Below are 13,376 nucleotides of genomic sequence, written 5' to 3'. Positions count from 1 at the left end.
CCTCGGTTGCAACACTCAATATCGAGTTCCAAACTGCCTCTGGAAGCAACATCATCACGATAACTGTTCGTCGGGAGCTTCATGAAATGGGTTTCCATGGCCGAGCAGCCGCACCCAAGCCTAAGATCACCATGCACAGTAACAAGCGTCAGCTGGACTGGTGTAAAGTTCGCTGCCATTTGACTCTGGAGAAGTAGAAACGCGTTCTCTGGAGTGATGAATCATGCGTCACCATCTGGCAGTCCGACGGACGAATCTGGGTTTAGCGGATGCCAGGAGAACGCTACCTGCCCGAATGCATAGTGCCAACTGTAAAGTTTGGTGGAGGAGGAATAATGGTCTGGGGCTGTTTTTCATGGTTCGGGCTAGGGCCCTTAGTTCCACTCAAGGGAAATCTTAACACTACAGCATACAATGACATTCTAGATGATTCTGTGCTTCCAACTTTGTGGCAACAGTTTGGGGAAGACCCTTTCCTGTTTCCGCATGACAATGCCCCTGTGCACAAAGCGAGGTTCATACAGAAATGGTTTGTCGAGATGGTGTAGAAGAACTTGACTGGCCTCCACAGAGCCCTGACCTCAACCCCATCGAACACCTTTGGGATGAATTTGAAAGCTGACAGCCAGACCTAATCGCCCAACATCAGTGCACGACCTCACTAAAGCTTTTGTGGCTGAATGGAAGCAAGTCCCTGCAGCAATGTTCCAACTTCTACTGGAAAACCTTCCCAGAAGAGTGGAGGCTGTTATAGCAGCAAAGGAGGGACCAACTTTAAATTAATGCCCCTGATTTTGGAATGAGATGTTCGACGAGCAGGTGTCCACATATTTTAGGTCATGTAGTGTACCAGTGTAGCAGTTGTACTAAACTCCTTAAGCATAAAAAGTTTTTAAAGAATCAATGTGCATCATTAATTAAAATGACAATTGAACAGGTAAAGAGGCATAATAACTATGGCTCTAGATTGCAGGAAAGCACTGTTTCAGGTGTAAAAAAAAACTACATTCTCCGACTTCCGAAGAGGGGCTGACCCCCCACCCCTGCATCCTCACGTACTTCTTGTCCCTTCTAAAATAATGGGTGCATGGCATCACTGTATGTACAGTACCATTCAAAGGTTTGGATACACCTACTCATTCAAGGGTTTTTCTTTATTTTTACTATTTTCTACATTGTATAATGATAGTGAAGACATCAAAAATATGAAATAACACATATGGACTCTGTTTATTTGAGATTTTTCAAGTATTCACCCTTAGCCTTGATGACAGCATTGCACACTCTTGTCATTTTCTCATCCAGCTTCATGAGATAGTCACCTGGAATGCATTTCAATTAACAGGTGTGCCTTGTTGAACATTTGAATTTGGAATTTCTTTCCTTCTTAATGCGTATGAGCCTATCAGTTGTGTTGTGTTAAGGTAGGGGTGGTATACAGAAGATAGCCCTATTTGGTAAAAGACCAAGTCCATATTATGGCAAGAACAGCTCAAATAAGCAAAGAGAAATGACAATCCATAATTAGTTGAAGATATGAAGGTTAGTCAATCCGGAAAAAGTGCAATCACAAAAGCAATCAAGCGCTATGATGAAACTGCCTATCATGAGGACCGCCACAAGAAAGGAAGACCAAGAGTTACCACTGCTGCGAAGGATAAGGTCATTAGAGTTACCAGCCTCAGAAATTGCAGCCCAAATAAATGCTTCACAGGGTTCAAGTAACTGACACATCTCAACATCAACTGATCAGAGGAGACTGCATGCCTTCATTGTCGAATTGCTGCCAAGAAATTCGAAAGGACACCAATAAGAAGAAGAGACTTGCTTGGGCCAAGAAACACAAACAGGAGGATATCTGTCCTTGGGTCTGATGAGTCCAAATTTGAGATTATTGGTTCCAACCGCCTTGTCTTTGTGAGACGCAGAGTAGGTGAACAGATGATCTCCACATGTGTGGTTCCCACCGTGAAGCATGGAGAAGGTGTGATGGTGCTTTGCTGGTGACACTGTCTGTGATTTATTTTGAATTCAAGGCACACTTAACCAGCATGGCTACCACAGCATTCTGCAGCGATATGCCATTCCATCTGGTTTGCGCTTAGTGGGACTATCATTTGTTTTTCAACAGGACGATGACCCAACACACCTCGAGGCTGTGTAAGGGCTATTTGACCAAGGAGGAAAGTGATGGAGTACTGCATCAAATGACCTCGGCTCCACAATCACCCGACCTCAACCCATTTGAGTTGTTTTGTGATGAGTTGGAGCGCAGATTGAAAGAAAAGCAGCCAACAAGTGCTCAGCATATGTGGGAACTCATTCGAGACAGTTGGAAAAGCATTCCTCATGAAGCTGGTTGAGAGAATGCCAAGAGTGTGCAAAGCTGTCATAAAGGCAAAGGGTGGCTACTTTGAAGAATATAAAATCTATTTAGATTTTTTTAACACTTTTTTAGGTTACTACATGATTCCATATGTGTTATTTCATAGTTTTGACATCTTCTCTACTATTCTGCAATGTAGAAAAGAGTAAGAATAAAGAAAAACCCTTGGATGAGTAGGTGGGTCCAAACTTTTGACAGGTACTGTGTTTATACAGTTTTACATGTCAAAAACTAAATATTTGTACATGGGTATGACTGGGTTGAAATGTAGACTAGATCCATTTTCAATTTTCTTGGACCATATATGTTACTTTATCATTCCAAGTAAAGCACATGAACACTTTTTATGAAAGATTTGATGAGACAGTATAATAACTGATTCTTTATTACATGGACAAATGATATTAAACGTTTGTTTCTTTCAGGATTGTGAATCAGTACTTAAAACATAATGATTGGTTAATGCACATAATCATGTAGGTCATTATCACATTCAAAGGCATTGAGAACACATATAGAAAACATCTCAGCAGAACAAGCAAATAAGTGCAATATACAGTGTTAATCTTTTACATTAGTGCAAACTCTAACTGAAACTGTAAGGCCGACTTGATTGTTCTTCACAAGGCATAACTAACTGTAATGTGATTATATTTACCATCATTGGTTATACCTGGATGTCTAATGAATTATAACATAGACTTAGGTCATTCAGTGTATAATCAAGGTTTAAAAGGCTGTTGATAGAGATGTGTAATCATGGGATAAAAGGCTATGGAATAGGACTGAATGATAGAAGTCTAAAGAGAATCCGTATTGACAGGTTTCTTAGTTGGAATATGGCAGTGGCCACCAACCCTGCTGACCTACATGGTGTACAACACTTAAATGATTCAGCTAATCAAGGTGATTCATTGACTAGCTAAATCATGTGTCTTACTGCTGGGCTGGAACAAAAGCCTGTACATCGTATAGCTCTCCAGGATCAGGGTTGGTGACTGCTGGCAGATGGTGAAGTCTGTCCTTTAGCGCCCTCTCTGGCAGATGTAGAAGCTGTACTGGTCACATGATGTGGAGCTCCAGCTTCTCTCAGGAGGATCCCTTCCTGTCAGTAACCCACAATCCCCTTGTCTGTTGGATCCTGACCAGTAACTACCAATGAAAGGAAAGGGAACAACAGCTCAGTACTGTCCATACTAAAATATTACACTTGTTTTCATTTCTGTATAACAAAGTCTGTTTGCCATCTTGAAGGCCAATAAACATCATCATCGGTTGTCTCACCTTTGTCCCAGTGCAGTGTTGTTGACCCAAACCCAGTTCCTGGTTCTCTGTCTCAGGCCGATCCAGTACATCAGGTTCCCCTTCTTCGTTAGAAAGGTCTGGGAGAATGCACAGTTTTTATTGGACTATTAGTAACCTTCGTCAATCCAACTGTTATGTATGGTTGTCATACAATGATGATAGCAACGGAACAGTGATTGTATGGTCACTGTTATACAAAGAAGAGAAACAAGAGGTAGAGAGGAGTAACAATTGTAGTAGAACCACCTGCACTGTTTTGTTTGTTATGACAGCCAGATCTGCCCCTCTCTTCTTACACTCGTCCCTGCTCTCATCCCAGTTCATTCTGTCTCTGGAGAGGAAGTAGCAGGAGCTCTCAAAGTGCAGCCAGCCTTCATCACACATGTGGCAGGCAGGGACTGGAGGAAAGGAGGGAAATTGCTCTTCAAGTACAACATGTAGTTCAGTTAATATATGTAGGTTCAATAATAATTATTAGCATTATTATTAGCATGGTATGAAGTCAAAGAGAAAACATTGTAGTGGTAAAATACATCTCAAAGCATTAGATCGATACATTGACAATATGTAGAGCGATATAGTTTAACACGTTACATTGGACTCACCCTGGCTCTGTTGTTGGAAGTATTGTGCTTGGCATGTCTGCAGGCTGCACACCTCAGTGGACTGGAACCTCTCCTCTTTAGCCTCAATCCCTTTTTCAGTCACACTCCCCTTCTCTTTAGCCTCAATCCCCTTTTCAGTCCCATGACAGACTTGAGGCTGGAATGGAACTAGAGAATAATGAAGAAAGAAAGAATAAGAGAATGGAATCATATTACACATTTGTTTTGTTATTTCTTGCATAGAAGGCTGTTTAAACCAACATGCTGGATATTCTATCAAAATAAAATAAAACAATTTTATTTAACCAGGCAAGTCAGTTAAGAACAAATTCTTATTTACAATGACGGCCTAGGAACAGTGGGTTAACTGCCTTGTTCAAGGGCAGAACAACAGATGTTTACCTTGTCAGCTCGGGGAATTGATCTAGCAACTTTTTGGTTACTGGCCCAACGCTCTAACCACTAGGCTACCTGCCACCCCTAAAATGAGTATTGCCTGTTTCTAAATCACTATTCTAGAATAGAATGTCTATGATACTCACATTTGACACAGAGGATGATGATGACGAGCAGTAGAACCAGACAGATGACAGACAGTAGTAAACACACTGCGCGGTACAGACCAACGTTCCCCAGGACCTGCAGGTCTAGACAAGGAAAGAATAGTCTTAAGGGCCATCCACACCAAAGACGTTAACTATAACGATAACAATAACATTATAATAACATTATACACTGAGTGTACAAAGCATTAGGAACAACTTCCTAATATTGAGTTGGATCCCCCTCAATTGTCTCAAAGCTTAAAAACCTTTCAAAGCTGACAGCCGTTTTGCACTGTTTCACTGTGGTTTTAGTCATCAATCTAGCAAGAGGTCAATATTTTATTAATGTAGTAGTGTTTCCCCCCCTAGATAGCTATGACCTTTGGCTTTCACCTGGAATTGTTTATTTATGTCTGAGAAAATAACACTTTTCAACCCATATGATCTAGTACACACTACAAGTATAATAAAACATATACAAATATGATAATATGATTTATTTATTTTTTGTGAATGAATAAGCCTTTTATATTTTATAATATGTCCATATATAGTTATAATCTGTTTTAGGAACATCTACCCAAAATATTTCACCTTCTTTATTACATTAATGATAGTCTAAATCTGTTAAATTTGTGAACGTCTAAATCAACATTTGGGCCATTTAAACAGCTTGCGTCTCTCCTATAGACAAGGGGAGAAGGGCCATGTAAAGGGCTCGATTTTGTCATTCTGAACACATGCAATGTATCTATCTGCCTCTGACATAAAATGTTTGACTTCTGACTTATAAATGATGGGAAATCAATAAAATAAGTCATGTAAGCATACATATGTTTTAAGTAATTCTAGTGCCCGATTTGGAAAGTGCAGGTGTTCCTAATGTTTTGTACACTGTGTATAAAAATGTATATATAACTTCAATAACCGCTCATAAGCCTTGCGTTTTGAATGCCAGTTCCATTTTGAAATAATAATAATCTAGCCTAGGCCATTTCGATCAGTAATGGGTATTTTCTCAACAGTTTACAAGGTTCCCAAAAGGCACATTAGCAGGCCAGTCAGAGTGTTTATTTATCCGGATGTATTGGCATTAACGTATACAGTACCTTTCAAAAGTTTGGACACACCTACTCATTCAAGGTTTTTTCTTTATTTGTACTATTTTCCACATTTTAGAATAGTGACCCAACACACCTCCAGCCAGAAAGTGCTCAGCATATGTGGGAACTCCTTCAAAACTGTTGGAAAAGCATTCCTCATGAAGCTGGCTGAGAGAATGCCAAGAGTGTGCAAAGCTGTCATCAAGGCAAAGGATGGCTACTTTGAAGAATCTCAAATATCAAATATATTTTGCTTTTTTGAAACCTTTTTTGGTTACTACATGATTCCATATGTGTTATTTCATAGTTGATGTCTTCACTATTATTCTACAATGTAGAAAATAGTCAAACATAAAGAAAAACCCTTGAATGAGAAGGTGTGTCCAAACTTTTGACTGGTACTGTACCATCGGAAAATATGGCCTTATAATGAATGATATGGGCTGTTTGTCATGGATCATCATTCTCCCAAGTCGTCCTATATCAGCAGTGGTGAAAAAAGTACTGAAATATCATACTTGAGTATAAAAGTAAAGATACCTTAACAGAAAATGACTCAATTAAAAGTGAAAGTTAATCCAGTAAAATACTACCTGAGTAAAAGTCGAATAGTATTTGGTTATAAACGTACTTAAGTATCGAATTAAAAGTATTAATAATGTCTAATTCCTTAAATTAATCAAACCAGACGGCACAATTTGTAATACATTTTTTATTTACGGATAGACAGAGGCACACTCCAACATGAATTTACAAATGAAGCATTTGTGTTTAGGTAGTCCGCCAAATCAGAAGCAGTAGGGATGACCCGGGATGTTCTCTTGATAAGTGCTTGACTTGGACCATTTTCCTGTCAAAATGTAACGAGTACTTTTGGGTGTCACGAAAATGTACGAAGTAAAAAGTTAATTATTTTCTTAAGGCAAGTTTACTGTTCCCTCCTCTATGAGCAGCCTCACGCAGCTAGAACCAAGAACGCATTTTGAATTGTTTGTTGATGTTTTATCGTCAGAGGGACAGGGGAAAATCGCTCAGAAAGTGACCGCAAACGATAGATAGATCTCGTTATCCACTGCTTTTGTAGTTATCGTTGTAGTGTGAACGCCCCTGTTCACTTGAATTAGAACGATTTTAATTGTTTGATGTTATACTGTAGTTCGTTATAGGTATCGTTCTAGGATGGCCCTGGCTTTGTTATGTGGCATATGGCACAATCAGACATTTTAAAAGCAATCACTACGAGCAACAATTGAAATCCTGCTTACCTTTCCCTTGCTGCTTCTTCACTTCAACCGAAAACTTTGCGTTTGCCTGATCTGGTAATTTGACATTCCCTCCACTTCCTACAATACGGCAAAACTTGATATACATTGCTGCTGTTCCTGACCCACCGACTGCGACTGTAAAGTACTGTGAAGGCTAAATGCACTGTGGTTTTAAAAAACCTCCCTCTCCGTCTCTATAGCAACGTGCCCCTTTTAGATTTATAATTAATTCCTGTAACACAATACTCAGTCTGTCCCAAAATCCGTTTGCTGCTGCTGCTACTCTCTATCTCTGCTGTGTGTGTGATAGAGACAGAGTTCTGAACAACTGTCTGGGGAGATATCTAGTCCTTGGAGATATATCTAGTCCTTGGAGAGATGTCTAGTCCTTGGAGAGATGTCCATTCAGCCGTGCTGTGTTTCTCAACAATAGATTGGGCTTCTGCTTGGAGGTCTGCTATTATCATGTCTCAGCCTTGATTGTGAGACAGACAAACAGGTCCTTTCCTGCCAGATGGCTTTCATTATGTTACAAGCTAGATAATATTCTCCCCTAAAACTAGACATTTTGGAACATTGACATTCTGTTTTTGTTATAACAACCTCACCTGTAACATGCAAACTGCAAGCTGCACTCCACACACAACATTAATAGTAGGCTAGACCAAGGAAATGTGTCATAATCAAAATTCGGAAATGGGAAAACTGTACTTTCACTGTAGTACTGACAATTATTTTTCTCACTCACACACAATCTTTCAGTCTCTCTATATTCCTCTTGTTCCTCTATTCTTCCTCTCTTGCGTATTAAAAGTAGAAATAATGTATTTCACTTTAATAGGACATTTTAGACCTCCATTTATTTAGGATTAGTTCAGACATATGTAATAATCATGTAATAATATTATAATTATAATAATATTTGGGGTTTAGGCCAGGCATCTGTAAAGCACTTTGTGACATTTTCTTATGTAAAAAAGGGATTTATAAAATGTATTTAATTGATCAAATTTGATGAATAATATAATAACTGTGCTGTAGCCACCTGTATCTGACGTACCTGGTCTGTCTTTGGCACAGGGCTGGCCAGGAGAAGCTTCAGCATAAATGTCCTCAGATGAACTCTTCAGTTTGGAGTAGACTGTAGATTCAGCTTCCTCGACTGACAGACATGCAGACACACAAATATGTGGAAGCTTAGGACCAAATTAATCATCTCAGAACACAACAAAAAACTCCAGAAAGTTACTTGTGTAGCAAGTCTCCCACACACAAACCAAATATGTCTATTTAAATTATCTCCCTTAGTTTCTATAGCTAGTGTCACTTGAATACAAAATAAACCATGTACTAAAGTTATCCCTCCTGTCATTTACAAGTTACACTTCCTCACTGATTTATATTTGGCTCATTCACTATTTTTTTTTCTTTTTATAAAAGATGATTTGTCATTCCCATTCGCCATTACTGAGTGTCAGCAATTTATGTGAATTGGGATATTTCTGGGAAATGAGACAAAATGAATTGCACAGTATATCCAAATGAAACATCTTAGAACTTCTGTAAAAGACAAATGTCTTACATTCACAACTTGAGATGGGATTGGGACAGTTTGTGAAGTGATATTGTGATGTGAAAACACACATGCGCACACAAACTTGCTTGAATAAAACATTTTTTTTTTAAATGACAAACTGCAGAACTAGCAAACCATGCATTTTTTATTTTATTTTCCACAAAAACTCATGATATTAATTTACAAAAAAATACAATTTGCATTAAATACAGATGACTGGCTGAGAAAAAAATATGGAAATCAAGAGCTTTCCACTTAACACTCTTCTTTTACTGAAATCTCTTTTTCACTCCCCCTATTACCAACCCCGTTATTTTTTAAATTCAGAATGGCTTACCATGGTTTAGAGTATACTGCCACAGAACATAATCACCCCAAAAATACTGACAAAATGTATAAAAACCTTACCCACTAACTGTCCTCCCCACCCTCTCTCCTCCCCACAGCCATCTCCTAAAGAGTTAAGAATAATAGTGGTGAAATATTACAAAGAGCTCTCTCCCATCTCCTCTCTTCATCTCCTGTCTTTCTCTCTCTTTCCTCTTTTTTGTCCCGTCTCAGGCACCGTAGACACTCTCGTTACTGTAGGTCATGTATAGGAACAGGTCCTCTTCATGGTGCTCCTGAGAGAGACCGGGGAGGACAGGGACAGGGAGGGAAATAAGGATTTAAATGGCAAAAGCAGAACTGTTGATAATAACTGAAGTATGTACACTGAATAAAACATGATATTGTAATTGTTTATAACATAGGCAAAACTCACGCAACACAATATCAATGTAATGGAGTTGTGTCACTGATAGTGAGGGAATGCCTGGCATCTGGATCTGGCGTTAGGGGGTCATGGGGGTAGGATACAAGGTTGTGTCAGTGTGCATGTGTGTTTACCTCATAGACAGCGGAGAGAGGAGAACTGGATGGGGGAAGGGAGTTGTTGACGAAAAAGAAGAGAGCCTCCTCAGGTCTCATAGACACACGCTGTCGGATCAGGAAGCACAGTTGACCCACTGAGAGAGAAAAATAGAGAGATGCTCAGGCAGAGACTTACAGAACAAAACTAACACATTATATAGACTTTAATTTCAAAAGAAGAGGAAGAGTGGCGCTATAGTGGAGAAAATAGGGAAGGTGGAGAGAAGGAAGAGAGGGAAGGGAAGAGGGTGAGAACAAGGTCATGAGTTGGGAAAGAGTTAATAATTGTGAGAAAGACAGACATCTCGTCAGTTTCACCTGTGAGGTCAGAGGGTACGAGGTACTTCTTCTTGTCCAGGTCAGGAGCTCTTGACCTGGCAGCCCTCTCCACAATGATCTGGTTTAGGAGGGAACACAGTACTTGGTCAGTAATTACACACTGCACCATCATGTCCCATTCAACTGGAGCCAAGAAACTTGGCATGTAACCTATCTGACCTTAATAATACCTTACTAGCTTCCTTTCCCTTCATCCTATGCCAGGATCACTTATCAGCTGATAAAAAGGATGGACAGGGTTTTTAGGCCCTGAAAATTCATTCACAATCACATGAGTGTGATGTCCTTTCAGATCAGTGGCCAATGGTCATAAGAGAAAATGGAGTTAAGGAGAGGAAGCTATTCAACACTACTGGCATTTATTCTGTTCACACTCACCGGTATCTTGTCAGGATGCTTGGCTCGCACCCTCTCACCCTCTGCCCTCCTCACCTCCAGTGGTACAGAGCGCTGGTACTGACTGTCCATCTACAGAGACACACAGGGACGGGTCAACAGTGGTTAACATTTGATAATACATCATATGCATGCACCGTTATCATTGCAACACCACTGTATCTGTATATTGTTGTTATTTGCAGTTGTGCATATAATAATGCCATATAAAATATGTTAATTGATGTTCTTAAAACAACACCTATTCTAATGTGTATAGTCAATTTAAAAGTAAAATATAGCCTAGCCAGCTCTGACTGTATGTGTGAAGACTGGAGCCACTTATCAGCTGTAAACACCACCCTGTCTTGATATGAAGGTACATATGACCATGATGACATAATGGATCAGGTACACAAAAGCAAACTCGTCAGGGAGAGTTAGATAGGCTATTTTATTAGGTCTTGACAACTCAATCATTTAAATAATGTATTGTATGTAGACGGGCCTACAATGTTTATAACGTTTCTCTATTTTCTTTCAACTTTATAAATGTGATATCCATATATAGTCTTATATTTTCTCTTGTTGGTAAACTAAATATTGAGATTAGATATGAAATTGTACAATTTAGTCTACATTACGTGAACACACTGGCTTGCTTTCTAGTGGATACATTAATTAGCTACACAGCTTATTTACAAACATCGTGTGATAGCCAAGGTAACGTTAGCTAAAAATGTATTATCATAATAGCTACAGTTTGAATTCTGCATAGCCCTGTTTCTATCACAGCCAACTACAGTAGCCTACTGTTGTGGTTTTTCAGACAATGGCAAGGTAGCCACGTCATTATTTACAGTTTTGGGCTTGGTCAGCTGAGTAGGCGAAGGTTAACGTCAGCTGCCTCCAGTAGCTAGTTTATGTTGCAAGCGGATGTTATGACGAATCCTTATCGCTGGATGAAAAACGTATTCACAATGGCATCCAAAAGAGAGCCAATACCTGCCAACAAATCTTTCGAAGCCAATTAGATATTTTTTGCGAGATTGAGGAATATGCTGCACGATGTCAAAGCGAAGACAAGGAATATTAAACAGTCAAGACACTCACCTTCTTTGGAAAAACGTAATAAAAACAAATATAAGTGAAAATTCCACACCGATCTTTCCCACCGACTCTTCACGTAACCAACGCTATCATATAATGAGTACGACGAACAGTACTTTTGTATTAAATTATTTAAACGAAATATATTCTTAAATAGCCGACTGTTCTAACTAGCTAGCTACTTCTTGACCCAGAAACAACAACAAATACAGTCACGCCCAATTTGAGTTATTTAGACCAACGAACGTCCTTCGTGTTGATGGACAACGTTTTTAACCACTCGGGCAGAGTTGGGGGACGGTGTTCATGTTTGTTTACAATGCTCCCATTGGAGTAATAGTGCTGTTTCCCGCCTCCCTGACTCGGTTTTTGCTTGAATTACGTTTTAGTCAACCAATTAAATTGTTGAAAAACTGGGCCAGGAGCTGTTTCCTCTACGTGCCAGACGAGGCATTCAACTTGTCCTGTAAAAAGTACACCTTAAGTCAGAGCTGTAAACGGATCCAAGCGAACTCTTTCAGTGGAAATGGAGTCCCTAGAGAAAGCAAGATGGTTGTCAGGAGTAGTGCAGTATTATCATAAGGAGACGTATACTTGGAATACGGCGGAGGAATGGAGGGAAAAAGAGAGGGAGAGGAGGGTGAGCTTGAGTCGGATAAAAATGGTGGGGAAAAGGGAGATTGTTTGTTAAAGAATGGTAGAAAGTGTAAGCAGAGGGAGCTGAAGACAGGAGGAGAAATTGAAGTGAATGAGGGTGAAGTATCGGAGGTTGTAGGTGTGGTGAAGTTATCAGAGACCGAAGTATGCACAAAGGATCAGGAAAAAGAGGAGTTTGGGACAGGAGTGAAGTTTATGGAAAAAGTGGACTCTTTCCTTTTGGCAGATCCATGTGTGGTTTAACAGTGGTTGAAAAAAAGAGTTGGGTAATGTGGAATCGGTGAGGGTAACCAGAAGTGGTCTGGTGATAATTGTTTGTGTTTCTGTTGGTCAGAGGGGAAATGCGCTCGGAATAAAACAAATGAGAGCAAGAAAAGTGAATTGTTTAACTCTCAAGAAAAGGGCACCAATGAAAGGAGTGATTCCTGGGGTAGCAGTAAATGTAAAAGTTGACCAGCTGAGGGGAAAGATTTCCGGTGTGTGTGATGCTCGTCATTTGATGCGACGCAGACAGGCTGGCAAGAGTGGGGAAACAGAGTCATTGTCTGTTCTTTTGAACACCTTGAAAAGGTGAAGTTAGTTATCCTGTGCAAGCGTATGTGCCTAATACATTACAATGTTACAGGTGTCAAGTTTATGGGCATGTGGCAGCAGTGTGTAGGAGGGAGGGTCCAAGTGTAACGGATGTGAAACGGCTAGCTTAGTTAGCGTTGGCGCTAAATAGCGTTTCAATCAGTGACGTCACTTGCTCTGAGACCTTGAAGTAGTAGTTCCCCTTGCTCTGCAAGGGCCGCGGATTTTGTGGAGCGATGGGTAACGATGCTTCGAGGGTGACTGTTGTTGATGTGTTCAGAAGGTCCCTGGTTCGGGCGATGGGACGGTCTAAAGTTATACTGTTACACAAGATGTGGAAAAATGAGCCGAAGGGCATGAGACAAAGGAATGTGTAGCATTGGGGAAAGTAGTGGTATGCGTTAATTGTAGTGGTGCCCATTGGGCTGGGGATCAGAAATGTCCTGTGCGATAGAGGCAGGTTGAGGTGGTTTCCAGGGTTAGAGTAGTGCAGAAGTTGTCATATGCTGAGGCAGTGAAGAAAGTAGAGGAAGATGGGTTAAGGGGGAGGAGTGGTGAGAGTACTAGAGATATACCAGTACAGGGGATAGACCAAAAAGTTAAATACATTTCAGTAAGATTGGAT

At 40.1% G+C, this 13,376-nt stretch overlaps 2 protein-coding genes across 2 annotated transcripts; both read right to left on the bottom strand.

Moving 5' to 3' along the window:
- Positions 1–2,755: 2,755 nt before the first annotated feature.
- Positions 2,756–7,541, bottom strand: LOC139404883 (CD209 antigen-like protein E). Its single transcript, XM_071147414.1, has 6 exons — positions 7,210–7,541; positions 4,839–4,943; positions 4,297–4,464; positions 3,938–4,089; positions 3,671–3,768; positions 2,756–3,538 (listed from the first exon to the last, which is right to left on the bottom strand). The coding sequence occupies exons 1-6, from the start codon at positions 7,313–7,315 to the stop codon at positions 3,412–3,414; spliced, it is 756 nt and encodes a 251-aa protein (XP_071003515.1). The 5' UTR covers positions 7,316–7,541; the 3' UTR covers positions 2,756–3,411.
- Positions 7,542–8,912: 1,371 nt separating this feature from the next.
- Positions 8,913–11,770, bottom strand: LOC139404881 (gamma-aminobutyric acid receptor-associated protein-like 1). The gene is made up of 5 exons (XM_071147412.1): positions 11,525–11,770; positions 10,415–10,504; positions 10,016–10,094; positions 9,674–9,792; positions 8,913–9,408 (listed from the first exon to the last, which is right to left on the bottom strand). Exons 2-5 carry the CDS (start codon positions 10,502–10,504, stop codon positions 9,343–9,345), a joined length of 354 nt encoding a protein of 117 aa, XP_071003513.1. The 5' UTR covers positions 11,525–11,770; the 3' UTR covers positions 8,913–9,342.
- Between the last annotated feature and the right edge of the window lie 1,606 nt (positions 11,771–13,376).

The sequence above is a fragment of the Oncorhynchus clarkii genome, unplaced genomic scaffold (genome assembly GCF_045791955.1).
Source record: "Oncorhynchus clarkii lewisi isolate Uvic-CL-2024 unplaced genomic scaffold, UVic_Ocla_1.0 unplaced_contig_271_pilon_pilon, whole genome shotgun sequence".
Classification (NCBI taxonomy): Eukaryota; Metazoa; Chordata; class Actinopteri; order Salmoniformes; family Salmonidae; genus Oncorhynchus; species Oncorhynchus clarkii.
This window is presented reverse-complemented; position numbering and strand designations above follow the sequence as displayed.